The sequence below is a fragment of the Gymnogyps californianus genome, chromosome 1 (genome assembly GCF_018139145.2).
Source record: "Gymnogyps californianus isolate 813 chromosome 1, ASM1813914v2, whole genome shotgun sequence".
Classification (NCBI taxonomy): Eukaryota; Metazoa; Chordata; class Aves; order Accipitriformes; family Cathartidae; genus Gymnogyps; species Gymnogyps californianus.
This window is the reverse complement of record NC_059471.1, coordinates 19,530,566-19,551,434: the sequence shown is the minus strand read 5'-3', so window position 1 is coordinate 19,551,434 and position 20,869 is coordinate 19,530,566. Positions and strand designations below refer to the sequence as shown.

The following is a 20,869-nucleotide window of genomic DNA, read 5'->3' as shown; positions in this document are numbered from 1 at the left end:
GGTTGGAACTCCTTCTTGTTTACTTCTTAGCATAAACACCGATCCTTGTGGAAGACACCTTGCTGACCTTGCACCCACCCTGCTGAATCATTCCACCAATTGATGATCTTAATGTAAGTGGGAGTAGGGTTATTCCCTAGGGGAGGACAGTCTGACTTGTTTCTCATTTATGTGTTTTTCATTTCTGAAGAGAAAAAGTAAAAGGCTTTTCTTCAAGAGGGTCTATGTGACAAGAAGGAACTGAGCTCACATTTATAGAATATATCCCTCAACTGGAGGGATCTGTCATGTTTTCCTTGTGGTAGCAGCAATTTTTGCCTTTTAGCAGCTGTAGCCATAAAATTACAGCTATAGTCAAAAGGCCAAGAGTAAGGCACTCCTCATGATTCTGAGGGGTACCTGGTCTTCAAGTACCAGTACCGAAGCTGAGGACTATGGTATCAAAAGAAAGAAATCAGTTTTTAATTTGAAAATTAATTTGCAATGATTCTGAAGTGTTTCAAGAGCCCGTTAACTCTTTAACATTATGTTAACAGTTTTTAACTGCTGCTGGGGTTCAACTGCTTGTCTGGAACTTGTGGTTAATCTTTTGTCCACAAATCTATGTCAACCAGGCAAAAAAAAAAAAACAAAAAAAAAACAACCAAACAAAACCTCATCAAGCACAGCTTTACCAGCATAACTTATTGTTTGGATGAAGCACTCCCAACAGAAGAGCGCTTTTGTTGACTTTGCTGATGTCGTTCAGAGAAGCTGTGTTGCCATGTCAGGGGAAAAAACTTTCACAGAACATATAGTGCCTGTGTTAGTTACACTGACACTGGTCTGTAATCTGAATGCTGTCTGAGGTTTGCATTAGTCCTGTCTTCATGCAGACCTTCTTGTCAACCTCTAGATGAGTTACTTTACCATGCCTATGCCTTACTTTTAAGTTGAAGAAAATAATGCTTCCTTATCCTTGCCATTTTATGTCTAATTAGTTACCAGAGCTGTGTGTTCCATGTATGGTGGGTAGATCTTAATAATTACGTTATCGTTTCCTTTTCAAGATAGAGTTCAAAAGCCACCTGCAACAGGGATTCAGCCAGGCTTATTTTTGATAGGAGCAATGCTTACTAACAGATCGAGACTTGAGGTTGAGTCTTACAAAAGGCTCTGTTTAAGCCTGAGATAATGAAACTTGATGTCTGTGGCCAGCTGTAGAAGTTACGTTGGTCCTTGGCTTATCATTTTCTTTTTAAGTAACAGTAGATGATGTAGTTGATGAACACAGGGAAGACACTGTGGGTGGGATTCAACACACTTAAGATGGGATTTCTACAATGTAGACATTGACATCCAAGCTCCTTAGTCATCTTTCAGTCCATGAGGAGAATTAGGCCCTTTTAGGACACAACTCATCTTACCTATTCTAGATGCCTGTTTTAGGATGCTGATTTCTTTTTTCTCCCTAGTGATTATAGAGTCTAGATGTCTAGCTCAGATGTCAATGTCTACAACAGGTCAGGAGAGCTGCCCTCACGCCCATAACTCTAGCTGATCACTGTGTGATGCGAAGGAGCATTCACCCAGGGCCCTGCGAGAGGGAAAGTTGACAGAAAAAGCAGTTGAGTATACCTACTTGTATTCTGCAGCTCAAAGGGGCTTGTGGAGAAAGAGGCACTGAGGAGGGAGAACACCTCAAGGTAGGGTGAGAAGACAAATTAGAAGCAGTTCAGCATCTCTTCCACCTTCTTAACCAGAAGAAAATGTTTTTATGTCTCTGGGAATAAAGAGGACAGATTCCTGAAACCAAGCTTTATCTGATGGAAGTGGTTAGAACAGGCCTTAGTTCATTCATATCTTTCTGGTAGGTGGAAAACAACCTCATATAATAAATATTATTCTTCTCAAGTGAATCTGTTAAGGTAATGAACTGTAACTCTTTTTTTTTTTTTTTTTACAAGCCTTTGTGTGCTTGCCCTAACCTGATGGGGGCGTTGGCTTTCTTGTAAATGATACCGTGTGGGTGGAACGGCAGTGCTCAACTTTTAACAGGAGAAATGCTTCATTTTGCATGCTCTGTATCCTGCCAGCTCTGAGACGTGAGGCTGGCAATAAACTCAAGAACCTGGGCAGGTTGAGGCTGGGTAGGTTGGATGTTCGGTGAGTTTTGTGGGAGGGAGTGGCAGCTGCATTGCCTGCGTGTTTGGTCCCAGCCTTGTTTGCCAGTGGCCCCAGGAGTAGTACCCACTGCTGCACCCCTGTTCTGCCAATTGTGACTGCGCAAAAATCCAGAACTAAGAGAATATGAAGGGAGGTGTAAGATTTAGCCAAAACTCCTGTATTTAAAAGGGCTAGTATAGTACTTGGATTTGGTATAAATTCTTGCGGTCATGTGCTATTAAGAGTGTCATGTTTGCTCTGTGTTCTCCGATTCTCGGTTTCTGAGAAAAAAGTGTATTGGTTAACATAAACAGCTCAATTTAGTTGTAGTACATGAATTATTGTAAGTAATAAGTGTCAGGCAAATTAGGGTGTACAAATAGTACATAGTGTATGAAAAAGTGTATGAATCTATAAATTTAAAAATAAGGTACTACCAAAGTGTATTTGAATTATAAAGTACAGCAGTCTTAGATGTCAATGAGTGTTTATACTGAACCATAGGAAGGCTTGCATAATAGATGGACACTTCTGGCAAACAGTTGTGTCTCTGCAAGCTAACTGCTATTTCTAGCCTTAGTTTTTATTACTACTTTAATTTTTTTTAGTTATATACAAAAAGCAGGCAATTTTGCATTAAAACCAAACATTCACAAATCTTCCTTCCTGTTCTACTTTTCCTACTTAGGAAGGACTAATATCTCCTACTGATCTAGACCTTGTGATGTCTGATGGATTGGGAATGCGATATGCATTTATTGGACCTCTGGAAACCATGCATCTTAATGCAGAAGGTAGGTAGTTTAAAATGATAGGAATATGAAGGGAAGGCTTACATTGCACAAGACTCTGGAAATGTTATATAACAAATCAGGTTAGGATTCCTGCAACTGTGACTCGCCTCTCTCTTTACTGTAATGATAAGAAAAGGAAAATTTATCTGAAACTTGAGGTTGGATGGAAGGAAATGGATATTGATTATCCTATTTTAAGTGATCAGATGAAAGATGACAAATCATTGAAACACTAGCTGTGTACTTCATTTTTTCCAAGATTTGTCCCAGTGCTTTGCAAACATTGCTGTACCCATAATTCAGGACTGTCTGAGTGTCAGGAAAAAAAAGCATTGAAAAAATTCATCTGATAATCCAGTGTCAAAAGAAACTCACTTTCTGTAGATGAGTGCCTTTTTTTTTTTTTTTCTTCCCTCTTCCTTCCCCAGAATTTGTAGCAAAGGCTCAGTGTAAATATCGCTGGAGCCAGCTTGCTTTAAGCTGGCTTAGATCCTGAGTGAAGTAAAATTACTTCTGTCCGCAAAATACTGTGCGTACAAAGTTGACTTGACAAAGCAGTCAAGTAACAGTTCAACATCTGTCTTGCATAATAAAGACAGATTTTTCAGATGTTTTTGGAATAGTATACATGAATCCCAGCTAAATAAAAAGTGAATTGCATAAAATGAAATAAAAATTACAGATCAGGGTTACAAAGGTTTGAGCAATGAATTTAACAAAACATGAAAACTTCAAGAAGTGAAGATCAACTAAGTACATTTTTAGCTCTTTATTATGGGCTGTGTCTTTATTCTGGTTTTGTACGGTCCCTGACATGGTAGGCCCCTGCTCCATTACTGGATCTTTTAGGCATTGCTGCAATGCCTAATAATACAATAATAAAATAAAAATAAGAAACCAAGATCATAAAATACCAGTGCACAATTAGGAGTGTTATTTTATGTCTACTTGTTGGTTGGTACTTGGCAGAAACTTATGTCTCTTAAGGCTGACTAAGCAATTTTAACATGAATGTAGAATTGTGGATCCTCCACCAGAGTCTTTCAGCTTGTCAGTTTGGTTATATATCAGTAAATTAAATGTCACAAAGTGTTTACTTTTGTGCATTATTAGGTAAACAACATCCATCCTCTAAATAGAGGCACCTTTCTAAAAGTTGCCCTCTTCTGATCTATTGATATCTGGCAGTTCCCAGTCCTCTCTAGTGATTTTTGGACTCATTCAATATAAACCATATACATTCTTTGCATAAAACAGATGCATGTAGTACTAGCCTTAAGCACAGCAGTCTACCTGGAGTCTTGCAGGCCAGGGTTGTCCAGTCTTGTGCCCCCCACTCCACTAAGCTGCCATGCCATCCTCTGCAGGAACCGTCCACGCACAGAGTCTTCTGTCAGAGTAACTTGCTGAACTGCCTCTACTAAAACATAAAAACAAAACAAAATGCTTGTTAATACCAAAAAATTTTTAGTCCATTTAGAGATCCAATCATACTTGTGAATCCTTTTTTTAATCCGTGTTTTAGACTCCTTAATTCTGAAACAATGTTTACTTGAGATGAATGGAATCATATAAGTCATCTGGGTTGGTTTTGATGCTCTTCCTGGAGTGCCCTCTGGCATTTGATGTTCCATCATGATCCAGCTTAGCTTCCTTCCTCTCATCAAGAAGTAGTCATTGTTACAAAAACACTTCTGCAATTTCCCATCTCAAACCAGTTTTAGGTAACATATGCAACTGGTAGGTTGCTTATTCATGGCAGAGATTATCCAGCTTCTAGATTTAATGCTACCTTCTGTTAGGAATTTTAGTATTCCAGATCAGAGAAAGAAAAATTATGAAATATAATCCAAGAGACTGATAAACTGGAAGAGTAGTCTTGTGGTGGGCTTGCAAAATACAAAACCAAAATATACCTGTAGAGGTATTTCAACATTATATAATCTTCTCAATTAAAAATAACTGTAAAATAACATAATTAGTACACTTGTAGACTGGGCCACTTACACAAAAGCACCTTGTCGGCTTGTTCAGTAACTTGGATCATGAGAAGTATTGCTTCACTCCCAGTCTTGCAGATGCATTGTCTCTGAGTCTAGAGCTGCTCCTGTTTATGTGCTGGCAGGCTGACTCAGGCTGTTGCTCTCATCAGAGACAGTTTAAATCAAAATTGCTGATGTCAGGACACATGATGGCTTATGGTCATAGTTCTGTACCAGTGCCAACTTCTCTTTGGTTGCCCAGTATTGCTTCACATAATATGGAATAGTATGGACCTCCTCTTGATTGCCCAGGACAACCCACTCTGATGCATTGTACTAATAGTGTCTGGTTTTTATCAGTGGAGGGAAATGGAGGTAGAGATAAGAAAACCCCTCTATCCTGTTTGTTAGCCTGTCTAGCAGCTTCACCAGCTTCACAGCAGCTGCCTTTCTTTACAGCCGTAAGATATTAATTACCCACAATCTTAAACTCTCTGCTAATTAGTGAGGAAGGATGTTGGGGATGCAGGAAGCATGTGAGAGAAAAATAGCGTTATTTGTGGGAGATCCTGGAAGATGGAGAAGTCTGTCTCTCTCCTTTTTTTTTTTTTTTTTTTTTTGTAAGGGTGATGTGATACTTTTGTTTGGTTTTGAATAAAGAATATTATTCCAATGATTTTCTTCTGAGATCAGTGTTATTTCTTTCCCTGTGGTATGCATACATCAGGATCGTCCCATGAACTTCCTATGTGCTAATGTCAGATTTCCCCTGTGTTAATTCTTATGTCCTTTCGTCCATATTCATAAATGGTCCTATCAAAAGCTATTATCCAGGCCACTTTAGATAATCCGTTAACCCATGCATGAATATTAGGAATTTTGAAGTGAGCCAACAGCCTTGAACATGGAATAAAATGGCAGCGTCAAGTCACTAAAAGGAGCAGAAGCAGCAAGAGCAATTTGAGAACTGAATTGCAACAGACAGGAAGGAAACCGCTTTGGGGGGAAAAAAGCACATCCAAATTGCATGATATTATAATGTTGATTGTTGGTTTCAGTAAATAAAATTAATGTTGATTTTCAGTTTCAGTAAGCTCTGTCTTTTGAGTCTGTCATCTTATGATTTCCCATGGCAGTATCGCAACAAATGCTGTTAAGTCTTTTACAAGGAACATCAATAGACTTCACTAGAGTAATTTTACCTGTTCACTTATCGTGGGATTACGTTAGCAGACACAGTGTCCCTCCTGTATATGTACCTGGCTATCTGTGAATATACTGAAGATGATCCAGCCTCAGTAAGATTGCATCTCCTGAATCTCTTGTTTCTTGAACTGTCAGCTCCTTTTTAAGCCCTTGCAAAAAATGATCTGTAAAACCAGAGGCTAGACTATCATATACTGTGTTTTACATGTTTGCAGCAAAAGTTCTTCGTATATATTTCACAATTGGCTGTCTTAGATCAGTTACTTTATTAGTGGGTTATTTAGTGAGCTGTAATTGGAATTTAATCTTGATCTAAACTGCTAATATTAGCAGAAGAGCTGGATGGGGGAGGTTGAAGGATCTTTGTTGCAAAAACACCATTCCAGGATCCTATTCTACCTATCACTCACTGTGGTATTCGTACAAGTGTCTACAGGAGTTGTGTGGAAATTGGGGCTGATACACGGTCCCTATAATGTAAGTGCAAATATCCGGTAAGCTAGGAATGAGTCTTCATGGTCAAAATTGTGCTTCTCTTACTGGAAGCGGGAATGCTTACTTTTCTTAGAAGCACCTGCCAGATGAATTGGTTTTGGAGATAAGAGCAGAATGATTATGCTGTATGAAAAGTGCAAAACATGAAAAGGGAAGAGGGGGACAATCATCATCCATAGTTCAAAGGAAGGAAATTTTTCTTGTCTGAAACATAGCCAGGCATGTTTTTTAACAATTACTGTAGACAGGCATGCTGGCTGGTTCAAAAGCAGAGATTATTTTCATTGCTATGGCCGTTGCTTTAATGCTGCCATATAGGGAACAAACTGAGGTTTAACCCAGTTCAGGAGCTTTTGTAGCACAAGCTAGTAAGCAGAAGGTGTGAGAATGTCTGAGTTAAGGTAGTAAAATCTAAGAAAAGGAAGATTGCCTCCATTTCTATCCAACCCATGTGTTATGTTTTAGGATAATAAAATATCTCAATTCAGGAATACTTGTAGAGGGTACTACTGAGATGAAATATCACAATGGTACATAATCATACAAACCCCTCTTCTTTCATGAACCCACCAGTTGTTTCATACATGTTTACACACATTCAATTCACTTCCCAATAGGCTGAAGAAAGCAGTCGATAGTCTTTCTAGAACTGCTCTTGCCTCTGTGCAGCTGCAGGGCTTTTCTGTATGAAAAAGTTTGTGTGCAGTAAGCAAAGGTGTGAATTTTTCAGCTTACTGGCTGTTGTGCACCAGTTCCCTTCTATTTCCTTTAGGTGTAAAGTGGTTCCCTCCACCTTCTGAAAGGAGCATGTGACTTTGCACAGGAATTCTTAATGCTTTATTGCTCAAGTCATTATAGATGTGTCCTAAAGAACACATCTTGGTGCATTCTTCTCCCTTGTGCTAACAAAAGAATGTGTATGGTCACCAAGTGGCTCAGACTGAGGAATTCGTCCCAGATTTGAAACTGATATAACAAAAGAAGTGCTTCATATTAACTCAGTTTAATTCCTTGATCCAGCTCACAGCGGTCCTGCACAATTTGTGCATTGCTGTTGAGAAGGTAACACAGGGACAGTGAGAATAAAACTTTTTTTGGTGGTACCACTGTCTTAGGGTAGTTGAAAGTATTCATGCAACTACAGTCTAAGTGAATTTGTATGGGAATTAATGCAGAGTAGCAAATGTCCTGTGAATTCACACCCTAACTAAGAGCATGCATCTGTGTTCAGACACACCCTTGATGAAGATAGGATTACATTTAGAAAGTTTTCCTTGGAGCTGTAATGTCTAGAAGTGTAATCCCTCTATCAGCAAAACAAAGAAGTTGGGACTCTTTTTTTTTTTTCTCTGAACATAACCTAACCATGACAGATTCCTCCATGTTTCTGAAATATGCCCCTTCTTTTCTGTTCTCATCCATACTCATCTTCAGTCTTACCAAGTGCAGCCTCTTCTTAGATTTTACCTGCTAAAATCAACCCCACCCCAATCTTTTCAAATTGTTGATGCTATTACATCAGTGGCTTGACCATCTCGCCTACTCTTTTTCAGTCATTACAGTATCTTATTATGCTGCTCATCAGGTTCAAAGTCATCAAGTTAATACTCAGTATCATGAGGCACCCTCTGTCTTTGGCGTGTTCCCTGTCCTTGCCAGTAACACTTGCTCCCATCTCTTGTTTTCTCTCACAAATACCTCGGTGCCTTCCTTGTTTTGCCCCATGTGTAGTGTCCTTGCCAGACTGGTTTACCAAGTTTGCTTGCTTGCATCCTTCAGCCCTCATGCCTGTTGTCTTTCTTACGAAGAGGAAGCAATGAGACTTAGCATACAAAAAGCTAAGATACTTGAAGATGCTTACATACTATAATGCATGAACATACTACATTTTATACTGTCACGTTTTCCATTCTTTTTTCCTACTATTCCCATCACCTTTATGTTTATGAACCTCACTTGTGAAGAGGTCTTCTCAGGGCAGTGAAGCATTTTATGCATGCTTCTAAGCTAAATATCTGTCCTGAGTTCCTTTTCCTTCATCAATGCCCTGTTCATCTTGATGATGCAACTAGAGGCATTTCACTGATACTCATGTTTGCACCACACCAGTGCAAGTCCTTCAGGTAAGGACCTGCAAACCCAAAGTGTAGTTGTGTGAACAGATTCTTGTGGGACAGTTCCTTAGCTATTTTGGAAACTGCCTGGACTCCCATTGAAGCTAAACAAGCAGCAGCTTACTCTTCCTTTGTTGGTGGTATAGAGAGCCTTGCATTTCCTAGATACATATGGGCAGCTGAAGAGCCTTGAATCAATGCCCTCGTCTAGCTTGTGATAACATGTTTCTGTGACTATACTGTACAAGTCAGAAATGCTGAGTGGGTTTGGGACTTTCAAGGAAGATAGAGTATTCCCCTTTTCATCTCTATAATCCTGTATATCATCTCTATAATCCACTGCTCCCTTAGAACATTTTGTTACTCATTCCTCTTCTTCCACTCTCCACCATAGTTGTAAATACGTGGTGGAAGGAAGATTCAGGGAACTCCTGCCTTCCCTGGAGGTATTTCTGTTTTGCGTTCATGGTTCCCGGGTGCCTGCTGCAACATCTGCCTTCTCCCACAGCCCCTTCCCTCTGACATTGATGAGGTCAGTGTGCAAGAAAGATGGAGGTTTAGACAGGGAGCCAACAAACCACATAGACAAGAGGAAGCTATCATCATTCCTGTGCTGCGAGTTGATTTCCCTCTTTCTCTGTCCCAGATGCATCTTGCATCATTCTTTTTCTCTAGCTGGAGATAGTGGGGCACAGTGTAGGCACAGCAACTGGATGCAAGGAGAGATGTTGATTGTTTTTAACAGCCCCATTTGCCATGTTCTTCCTGTTTCTCCAGCTCCTAGGTGCTGCCCTGTCTCACACTGTTTACAGATGCTAATTCTTCCAGTTTAAGCTGCTCCCTGGGCAGTATCAACAAGGGTTAAAGTTAAAGGGATTCTGTCATATTTGTTTTCCATCTTCTTGTCCTTATGCTCCAGTCAAGTGCTCTTCCCATCCACCTTTGCAATAACCCTGACCTTTGAATCAGAGCACTCCTAAATCTAAAGGCCTGGAGTCAAATATTTGCCAATTTTGAGTCAAATATTTGCCAATTTTGAGTTTGCAGTTGAAAACAAAGTGATTTTTCCAGAAATATTCCCCATTGCTCAAGTGCCTTCTTGAAGCTGGCAGCATGGGGTTGATCTTGATTACTGAAACCAAGTTAAAGATTGCACTAGTCTCCACTGACATACTGGGAGTGCTATCTTGAGTTAGCTATTTTGACATTATTTTTTTAATCTTTGAGTGAGACCATGTGTATATTCTAACTTTTAGTGTATTTCCCTCACTTGAGACTCAAAAGATTTTGCAGTGTCCACCCCCTGCTTGGCATGCCGCATACATGCCTGCATGTTGCCATTTCAGCCACAATGTTGAGATCAACTATACTAATGCTGCTGCTCTTCTCTAGACCCGTAAGTGGGTTTTTTTACCTTTTCCTATTTTGCTGACTTTGCATAAGGCTTCTTTTCATTCATACATTGCATGCAGTGAGTGTATTGTATTACCCAACCTGCATTTGGCATGACTCTGTTGCATTGGTGAGCTACACCCACCCAGAAATTGTTCCGATTCATTCAAGCTGTAGGTGAGCTGCCAGTAGGAGCTCAATTTCGAGGACTAGCTGGCTGAGTGAGCTTTGAAGGCCATCTCCATCCAGCTCAGGAGTTCACATTCACCAGGTAAATGGATCCACCACATCCAAAAGCTTTCCCAAGATACTAATGTTATCTCTTTAGATTGAGGCTTGTGAAAAAGATTTCTGGCACACAGTCTTCTCTTCTACCTTTTCCTGACTGTACCAAAATCAAAACTACTCAGATCTATGGTATTATTACACAAGCTTACCAGGTGGTTGAGAGGTTCCCCTTGACTTTTGGAAAAGTACCAAACCCAAACTACTCAGCACTGGTCTAGGTGTCGTAGACCTGTGTCAGCTGGATAAGCACCAGAATAACTGGTAACTGACGCTGCTCTGTTTACCATTGCTTCTATCGCCAGTTGCTCATGCGGATTTGCTTGAATTGCCACATTTGACTGAATTGCTGTATTTGACTGAATTGCCATTTTTGATTTTGTGATTGTCCAGCTGGCAACAGCTGCTGCCAGCAGCTGTGGGTTAGCAAGGTATACCCAAGTCCACATAGTTCTGCACTCTTCAGCCTCAGTTATTTCTACTTCTACATCTGGGAGCTTTCTGTGATGTTGCATGATGTGGGGGCAAACTTTTTGCTCAGACTCCTCGCTGTTAGAAGAAAAAGCTCATGTGAACAAGGTGAAATGTAAATATCATCGTCTTGTGGTTGGTGCATGAGTCTTATCTGGAATTGTCTTGGGTTCCCAAGATTGCTTATGTGGATAGCATATCCCCTGTAGGTTCATCTGGGTTGGCTTCAGGTGCCAAAGTCTGTGAGCCCAGCTGTTAAGATGTAACAGGCAAGCACTTATGCTAATGACAGGGTATGGTCAGTAAACCCTGATAACCAGTGGTCCTTTCCAGAGTGTTTATGGAGGCAGATGGTCTCTGCTTATTCCCTCAGTGAAGAGAGAGAGTCATATCACAGCCTGTTCCACATCCCACAGTAATGCTTCTCTTCCTGAATCTCACTTCCTGCCAGCGATGTTTTGGAGCCCACTAGGCAATTTGAAGGTTTCTGGCTGTGTGTCAATCAAGAAAATTGAGCAGAATACTAGATTTCCATATAATTAGAGCACCAATATACCAGCTGACCTCCCTTTTTGTGTTGGAGAAGGCCAGAACTTGCCAGAGTGCGTTCTAGGAACACATATGCTCCATAGGTAGATAACACAAGGAAACAGGCTGACTAAACGCTGATTGGCACACTCTTGGTACTAAATATAGGTTCATGCTACTTAACGAGACTGCTGTTTTTCTCAGAATCTCCTTCCTTCTGATGTTGGAGAATGTTTCTAGTCCATTTTTTAAGAGAGTTGAATACTCTCAAATCTCTCCACGTTGCTCTCATGCAATGGACATGTTGTCCCTTTCTGTCCTTTCAGTTGTTTATCTGATGGTCATCATGACTTCAGAGTGCTAATTTCTTAAAGGAAATTTAATACTCCCTTGAGCATTTGTCCTTTGAAAGTTCTTCTGTCTTTGGTCCAGAAACAAGAGTGTTGTCCATGCTCTTACTGACCTCAGAGGCCTTTTGGAAAACCTATACTTCAGCAATTTCAAGCATGTTGAGCAGTGTAAATATTGTAGTTTATGATTCATAGTTGCCAGTAGTCACAGGTTTCCATTCATTCATTCCACCTTTGAACCTCAGCCATTTAGGGTTAGACAGGTGTGACTTCTACTGTATTGATATCACACAGTATTGCATTCCAGGGAACTGTCTACAAGCTGTTCAGGAAAGAGACTGCTTAATGACTCTTGACCTGTGTTGCATTCTTTTGTGTGGTAGTCAGGCCACCCCACTTATATTTCCTGCATTTTGTGGTTGGATAAGACCATGAGCAGTTCAGGTTCATGCTTCTCGGTCTGTATGATCTCCTGAGTCTTCATGAAAGAGTTGGTGACCGTAACTGCTTGCCTTTGTCTTCTGCATCTTTCTCCTCTTTGCTTTGATAATTAGCTAATAAAAAGAGAGTTAAGGATGCAAATTCTTCAGTCTCTATGGTTCTCAGAAAAGGGAGATTGTCACAAGCTTTTAGTGGATATCCAGAACTTCCCTTCTCAGATCTAGGGTATTCATCAGGATAATCACATTCTTACTTGAGTCAGCTTGCTTACTGCCAGACAAGCATTGCTCATTTACTGTTGTGGTGCAGCTCATGACTTCTTGATTGATGTACAGTGGGAAAGGCTGCCTTATCCTTTCTTGATTTTGTGGTAGTTAATAGCACTAAAAAGTCTGCTAGATGTATATGTCTGGCTAAATGACCAATTTCTCTTTTTGGTGCATTTATCATTCCAGTTCCTCTCTAGTGCCTCAACAGTAATTTTTTTGAGATTCCTACTGGAGCTGATGGAAGCTGGACCTTTCCCTAATTCAGCCAAGCTCTACTTGACTGCCATTTTACCCATTATTACCAGTTAGCTGGTTCTCAGGTTCTCTGACCACATGTTTTTTAAGATGTTCACAGCAGGGTCAGCTCTAAGGTCAGACCAAGCCGCTCAAGGTTTCATCCAGTCTTGAAAACCCCCAGAGATGGAGACTGCATAACCTCTGTGGGGAACCTGTGCCAGTGCTTGAGTATCCAGCCTGAACCTCTTGTTTCAAATTGTGCCTGTTGTCTCTTGTTCTCCTGCTGTGCAACACCTGTAAAGAGCCTGGCTCTGTCTGCTCAATGACCTCCCTTGAGGCACTGGGGAGCTGCTGTTAGATCCCCCCCCCCAAAGCCATCTCTGCTCCAGGCTGAACAAGCCCAGCTCCCCCAGCCTCTCCTCACAGGGCAAGTGCTCTAGCCCCCACCATTTTGGTGGCCTCTGCTGAAGTTGCTCCAGTTCGTCAATGTCTTTCTTGTATTGGGGAATCCCAAACTGAATGCAGTATTCTGGATGCAGTCTAATGAGTGCCGAGTAAAGGGGGTTAATCACTTCCTTCAATCTATTGGCTGTGCTGTTAGCACAGCCCCAGATGTTGTTGGCCCTCTTTGTTGCCAGGGCACACTGTTGGTTCCCATTCAGCTTGCTGCCTACCACGACCAGGAGTTCTTGGGGTTCACAAGCTTGTGTTGTTGCAAGGAGCTCTTCCTTCTGAGGTGCAGGATCTTGCATTTGTCCATGTTAAATTTTTTAAGGTTTTGTATTGGCTCATTCCTCCAGCCTGTCTAAGGGCAGCCCTGCCCTCCAACGCATCAGCTGGTCCATCCCTCTCCACCTCCCACCCCTGCCCAATTTGGTATCATTCACAAACTTTATGAGCGAGTGCTGTTAAGCAGTACAGATCTCAGGATAGATTCCTGCAATACTCCACTTTTACTGGCCTCCAGGTAGAGTACAACCCATTAACCACTACCTCTGAGCCTGAGTATCCAACCCATTTTTTATTCATCTAGTTGTCCAAGCATGCAGACCTCAATGTCCTAACTTTGATACAAGAATATCACGGGAGACAGCGTCAAATGCCCTTCTAAAGTTGAGGTAAATGATATCCACTACTTTCCTATTTTCCACAAATCCAGTGATTTTATTACAGAAGGCAACAAGTCAGTCAGACACAATTTACACCATGGTGTATCCATTGGTGACTACATGCTGACTGTCACAATCACTTTCTTCTTATTCCTGTGCCCAGGAATTTGTTTCAGGAGGACTTGTTCCTTGATTTTCTCAGGGACAGAAGTGAGATTGATTGGCCTGTAGTACCCCAGCTTGTTCTTTTGACCTTTGCTCAAGATGGGTGCAATATTTGCCTTCAGTCATCTGGGGATCTCAAATGATGACATTGATGACTGGCATGATTTTTAAAATACAATAGAAAGCAGCCTTGGAAGGGCATGGGCCATTTCATATGCTTGGATACAGTCTGTTTCGTCCCATGGTCTCATGTGGGGCTGAGTTCTTGCCGATAGTCACTGACTGGATCGTCATCTACTGCTGATAACTCTTCTCCTTGAACCCTGCCCCTAAGCACAGAGGAATAGGAGACCTTGTCAGTGAAGACTGAAGCAAAGAAAGCAATGAGTAACTGCGCTTTACCTGTTTCTCCTGTCACTAAATCACCCACCCATTCAGCAACAGGCCTACGCTTTCCTTGTTCAGCCTTCTATTACTAATGTAACAGTAGAAGTCCTTCTTGCTGCCCTTGACATCCTTGCCAGTCTCGACTGGAGCTGAGCTTTGGCTTTCCTGACACCATCCCTTAATACCTAGGCAGTGTTTTTAAATTTCTCCTTTACAGCCTGTCCCTGCTTCTGCCTCCTGTATGCTGCCTTTTTGCACTGGAGCTCATCCAAGCCAATCTCTTTGTACATTTACTTGTCTTCCTGAATATCAGGATGGACTGTTCTTGCCCTTGGAGGATGCTGACCTTTACTGGCCTCTCCACTGATGCTGACCCACAGGCTCTCACCCAGCCAGTTGCCCACCCCATAGAATAGCTCCATACATCTGAGCTGCTCCTGAGCCGCTATCCTGAGATAGCACACCCCCTCCTTGTCTTTCCTGCTTGTCATTCCTGAAGTGTGTATCTGTCCACTGCAGCACTCCAGTTGTGTGAGCCATCCCACCACACCTCAGTTGCTCCAAAATGCTGTAGTTGTGTGACCACACATGGAGCTCTTATTTCCCCTGCTTGTTTCCCAGGCTGCACACATTTGTGCACAGACACTAGAGGTGGACTCCTTCTGCCTTTTTTTATACTTTCTTGAGGTTTCTCTTGTGCTTGTTACCCTGCACTCTTTTCTTTCCACCCCCGTACACCCCTTCCTCACTTGACTACAGGTTGTAATCTCACTTTTTCAGTGTTCTTAATATACAGCTTTTCTCACCAGACTGGCCAGGTTTTTGGCAAAGATGCTTTTTCTCCGCTTTGTCAGGTGGATCCCAACTCCCCCTTGCAGTGCTCAACCATCAAAGAGGGTCCTGTGGTCATAAAAGCCAAATCCCTGTCACTAACCTGAGTTGCAATACAAGGTGTTGATCTGCAAGATCCATCTGTTCCTCCTTAAGCCTTTCTCCTTCACTGGAGGCCACCTGGGGCTCCATGCCTTTGACCCTTTCTCCCTGAGCCATGTTGTTCTTGATACACTCCAGGTCAATAAATAATAACAGGAATGCTTCAACTGATACGATACATACCGAAAAGGAGGAGAGGAGAGGTGAGAGCACTCTCCTCGCGGACGCTGGTTGGGGAAGCTTTCTGATCTCAAGTAGTAAAGCACAAGTATATCCATGGTTGTGTACTACACCCCTCACATAGCATTGCCTGCTGGTATGTAATGTTACCTGGTTTTGCAGTGAAGGCATGTCCTAAATGATTTTTCCATGAACCTTAATGGAAATGTGGTGGATAGAATCGATTTTTCCTTGATGACAATTAGGTGTCTTAAGCATAAGAGCACACCTTTTTTTTGGACTCTGATTTAAGACAGTGCTTAAGCACAGGCAGCCTTACTGAGGCTTAATTCCTTAAGTAGGAATTTCTGTTGAAATGTAACTTTTCACTCTTATTTTTAGGTATTTCAAATTATTGCGAAAGATACCGTGAAGGTATGAGACTTGTTCTGAACACCTTTGGACCAGTTCCAGAATTTTCAGGTGAAATTGAGCAGAAAATCAGTCAGGTAAATACGGAGTTCGTAAGTGCAGTGACATTCAGAACAAAGAACATTAGCTTTTACTTTAACATTTGTACCATTTCAGTTTAATGTTAGAGGTATCTGTAGTCTGTATTTCTTGTGTGAATGTGTACTTTAAATGAAAAGATCAGTACAGAATGCATGTAAGTGCCTTTTCAAAGCACTTTGACATACATCAAGGGAAAGCGATCTAGCAGCTGAGTAACATTATTACTGGACAGAGGAGTCAACTGCCAACAACTATGGGTTATTGACATTAAATCCTCCACACTATTTCTTACCACTTCTGTCCTGTGTCCTCTACCATAATATGCACAGCTCCCAAGCTTCCTTTCCTACAGGACTTTTCTCCCTGTGTCTTCCTCCTATTCCATCTTCTTGCATAAACCCTGTAGCTTTTTTCTTCTGGGTGTTTGTTTTCATGGTTTTGTATACTTTACAAACTAGAGCTCCAGTCTGTAATGCGTGCAAATACACATTTCAGTTAAGCATGTGAGCAGTCTGGTAAGGTTACTTGCATGTTTAAAGATAAGATGTGTTTAAGTGCTATGCTGGATTGGGACCTAGTTTGTCTATTAACATTTCTAAGCCCACAGTTTGTTTATACTTATTATATAGGCTATTTTGTATGACCATAGGAATTAACTGAAGTATTGTCATTTCCTAACTCTGCCTTTTCATAGTTGCTTTTTTTAATGCTTCACTAAAGAACACGTGTATGTGTTGAGTCGTTCTTGATCAGCTGTCAGAGATTAATTCCAAATACAGAGGCAGTGTGTCTGGAAGATAGCATTTGTGTTTCTATTTATGCTAATGCAATTTCAACATCAACTATGTTAAAAAGGAAAGAGATTATTTTATGCTTAAACAACATAGACTGCTTATAGTAACAATCAATAATAATTGTGGAGTTATTCACGATTAGAAGATTTTAATTGATATGAAACAGTTTGGGTTTCTTTATAGAAAGCTGGATTCCACTTCAACATCTGTTTCTGTGTATCTTTATTATCTTCAGTCTTCAGTGCCAAAGATGGGCTTGCAAAAATCCTCTCTTAAGAGTAAAACATTAAACATTTCTTATCTTACTCCCCTGTCTCTCCCCCTGATTTTTTTTTCTGGAGTGACTGCAGCTTGCCAATCATTGGTAGCAGGTCCAGGTATTACCTAGTTTCTCAACACTTGCCTTTTAAACCTAAGACCTCAGGTGCTATTTTGACAAAGATGACCTTGTGGTCTCTACCTGCACTCTCAAACCAGCTTTTTTTCTTTGAAAGAAAATCTGTTACAATGTACTATCTGGCCAGAGCTTACTACCTCTTGTTCTCCTTTCAGTGATACATTTAACTGGCGCTTCTAAGACAACTTTGATTGTGCACTCAAATACTTTTTTTTTTCCATTTTGTTTTAAATACCATTTTGGGGGGCTAACTTGTTCAGACTTCTGCCTTTGTGTCCTCAAATAGTACTGTACTTTCTCTCCCCCATATTCCAATAAACAACAGAAATCATGGGTCTGAATTTGTTATGTGTCTTCCCCTGTCATTTTGATTATAACTGGCACTCCTAAGACAAAATGTTTTTAATAAACATGGTATCCCTCATTACATTTATTAGGAGCCAGAAGAGAGATCACAGCTTTAAATGCATACACACAGAGGAATTTGGTTTAGAGCACATTTTCAGCCACATAAATGGCCAGGTTGCCTCCTTCCTACTTAATAAAAGGTTATTATCAAAGAGACTGGACAGTGGCTGTGTGAGGCAAACCAAGAGAGGAGGCTGATGCTTTGTTGTTTCTGTAGGCTCCTTCATTGCCACATGCAGGCCAACCTTCTCCAAGTGTGAGCACTTTTCTTCTCATACAGGTTAGCTCATTTCCAGTCACCCATGTAAAGAATTAGTGGCCTATTGCTTGTGATAGACTAAATTACAGTTTGTGTGGATGGTTACGTGGTCTGACGCAGAGAAAGCAGGAAAACAATGCTGGTGAGAAACTTTCTACTTAGAACGTGAGATTTAATCATCTTAAATTTTCTGTTCCAGGCGATGTCTGAAAAAATTCCAGTTGTTCCAAAAGTCCTGGATGCCAGGAGAAAATGGAGAGATGAATATCTCACTGGTCTTGCCAAACTGAAAAAACAAATGAAATCTGACTGATGTGCACCTTGTCTAACAGGAGAGACCAAATGAAGAGCAGATCTTCATAAGAAGTGGAAATTTTTGGTCATGCAGAAGAGGAGACTGAATGTGCAACCAATGATATGCACAAATGTAGAGACCAATGAAACATTTGGTCTAAATTTGTCATGATGTAATTAATGAATAACTGGAAACAGTTATTAAAAAGTTCAGTTAAAATTTATCAAATTACTATATATACCCATTAGATGTGTAAGCATTAAGTAGCTTTAGCAATATTAATATTGTGCAATGCTGGAACACAATCATGTTTTAAATAATACATTTTTCAGCTTGCTTAGGAATTCAGCACTTGAACAATATTTGCTTATGCAGGGATCTGAAATAGGCAAACATCAGCTGCTTGTCACTGGAGAAAATAAGCCCTCACCCGCCAATCACTGTGACAGCGAGGTTAATTTGTAAAGCACTGACTGTAGATAGGAGAAGGTTATATTGAGCAAAGAGTAGATTCACTGGGCAGTGAGCTGAGACCTCAGCAGCAGTAAGGGTCACTTCAACTTACATCAGTAACTGTTCCACAATGTAGGGGAAAGAGTTACTCCTTTCCCTCTGGCACTTCTGTACCTGTATGATGATCTAAATGTGAGTAAATAAAGGAGAATTCCCCCCTCATCCCCTACCCCTGGTTCTGTAAGACTTACCAGAGACCTACTCGGTCTTTAAGACCATGCACTTCATACCCCATGGCTTTTCCCCCAGCTTAAGTCAGATGTTTGATGCTGGCCATTGGCATTGCTGCATAAATATGTGCCCCATTTTAAGACTTGTCTATGAGAAATAAGAGATTTTGATTTAATAGCTAGTTTGGGAGACAGTACGGTGTAGTGGATCAGCCTGGACTTTCTCCCAGGCTACTCCATGACCGTCTGAGTGATCTTGGGAAGCCAGTTCACCTCTCTGTTGCGATGTCTATTTTGTACATTATCTGAAGCAAGGACTGCTTCTTTAGGACTCAGCTGTAGCAAATGTAACAGCTGTAGCTGAAGGGACACCAGACAGCCGCTATTTTGCTCCCCCACACAGGGAAAGATGCAGTGATTTAGATGTAGCATTTATGCTTCACTGCTGCCCTTTCTACAGGAGACACATCATGTCCTCTGCATACAAGGACGCAGTATACACCTGGAAGTAGTAATATCCTCAGTTGCTGCAGTGGCATGTTTCGGTCTACAGCAGACAAAGTAGTATTATGAATGTATGTACCCTGTAATATAGTTGGACTTTGATCTTAGCTGGAACTTTGGAGCATTATTGTTACGCAGATAGTAAGAATAACTTGAAACAGTGCATTGCACCCACCCTGCTTGAGTTAAGCATTTCTGAATTTGTGCTAACTGGTCATGTAACTTCAGTCTCAGCACAGATGCAGAAGTTTTAAGCTGCCATTTTGCTAATGCTCTTGTTTTTCACAGAGGGTGCAGCACTCAAACAGGTTGCTGAAACTGAATTAGTTACCGTTTTGAGCTGAACAGCAGAAATGTCTGCATGAACATACCAATACTACTTATTTCTGCTTCGGTCACAGTAAAAGAGACCTAAGATAAATTGTGTCGCTTGACACTAGTGGGGGGCCAAGAACACATCTCTGGATGTGAAACATGGGATGGGAGGCATAACGCAGAGGTTGTCCTGTGCTCCTTTGTAATCAGTGGAGAAAAAGAAAAATTTGTAAGCTCAATTTATTTTATCCCAATATAGACCTAAAATTGTCCGTTTCTTCTGTTGCTTTTTATTGCCACAATGACTGGCTCAACCTGCATTTAGACATCGGAAGTTGAAGAGGTCAGTCCGCACTCCTGATGCCTTATTAAGCAATAGGAAATTAATTATGGGGCTGATTTCCTCATTTTATGTATGTTTTTGTATTTCAGACAAGGCCATAGAAGGATCAAGTTACTTTCAGGATTAGACCTGTTTTGCTATGAGCATATGACATTTTCATAACTAAGTAGCTCACATTGCTTCTGTTTATTCTGAGACATTTTAGAACTCGATCATGTCATCAAGTATTTCTCTCCACCTTTATTATTTGCTTATGAATAAAATATTTTAATGAGGAAGGTATTAACTTCTATGCTCCGGTGTGATACTCTAGTGGTAGCACTACATAATATGTCTTTAGAAACCAGTGCCCTGGTAGAATAATTTGTGGAAGTCAGTGGGAGTAAAAAGAAATAATGTGCACTCTCCTATAGTTCATGTGTTGGCAACCAGTTGCTGCAGACGCGGGGCCCTGCTGTGAGGGAATGGCTTTCTGTGGGGGTAAAAGCACTCTGGAGAGTGCCAGAGCAGCTCCTCCGCAGGGTCTGGCGTACAGCAAAGCTTGCCTTGGAGCGTCAGTTCCCACCCAGGTTCACAGCTACAAGTTGGAGGGGAGATGCTTGACAAAAAATGCATTTTAACTGACATTTGCTTAGGATTTGAAGCACACAAAATTATTAGTTGATAAATGCAACAACAACTGGAAAGCATTAGGAAAAGGTAGCTAAAGGAATGAGATGGGCTGTCCTCATCCCAGGGACCTGTACCCTGTTCACAATTAATCCCCTTTACTCATCAGTCATTAGACTGTCTCTGAATCCTGCGCCCAGCTTTGGGCTCCCAGTACAAGAAAGACATCGGAAAAATGGTAGGGGAGGCCCCCCGAGATGGTGAGGCTGGAGCACTGGTCCTGCGAG

At 41.1% G+C, this 20,869-nt stretch overlaps 1 protein-coding gene across 5 annotated transcripts in view; it reads left to right on the top strand.

Annotated features, from left to right (window-relative positions):
* CRYL1 (crystallin lambda 1) overlaps positions 1–20,255 on the top strand; it is a 61,327-nt gene extending 41,072 nt beyond the window's left edge. For all 5 annotated transcript variants that reach the window (XM_050903244.1, XM_050903261.1, XM_050903253.1 and 2 more), the window contains exons 6-8: positions 2,834–2,939; positions 15,865–15,971; positions 18,033–20,255. In XM_050903244.1, coding sequence (XP_050759201.1) covers positions 2,834–2,939; positions 15,865–15,971; positions 18,033–18,146 — 327 coding nt within the window. In that variant the 3' untranslated portion in view covers positions 18,147–20,255. The remainder of the gene's footprint in view (positions 1–2,833; positions 2,940–15,864; positions 15,972–18,032) is intronic.
* Positions 20,256–20,869: the final 614 nt, after the last annotated feature.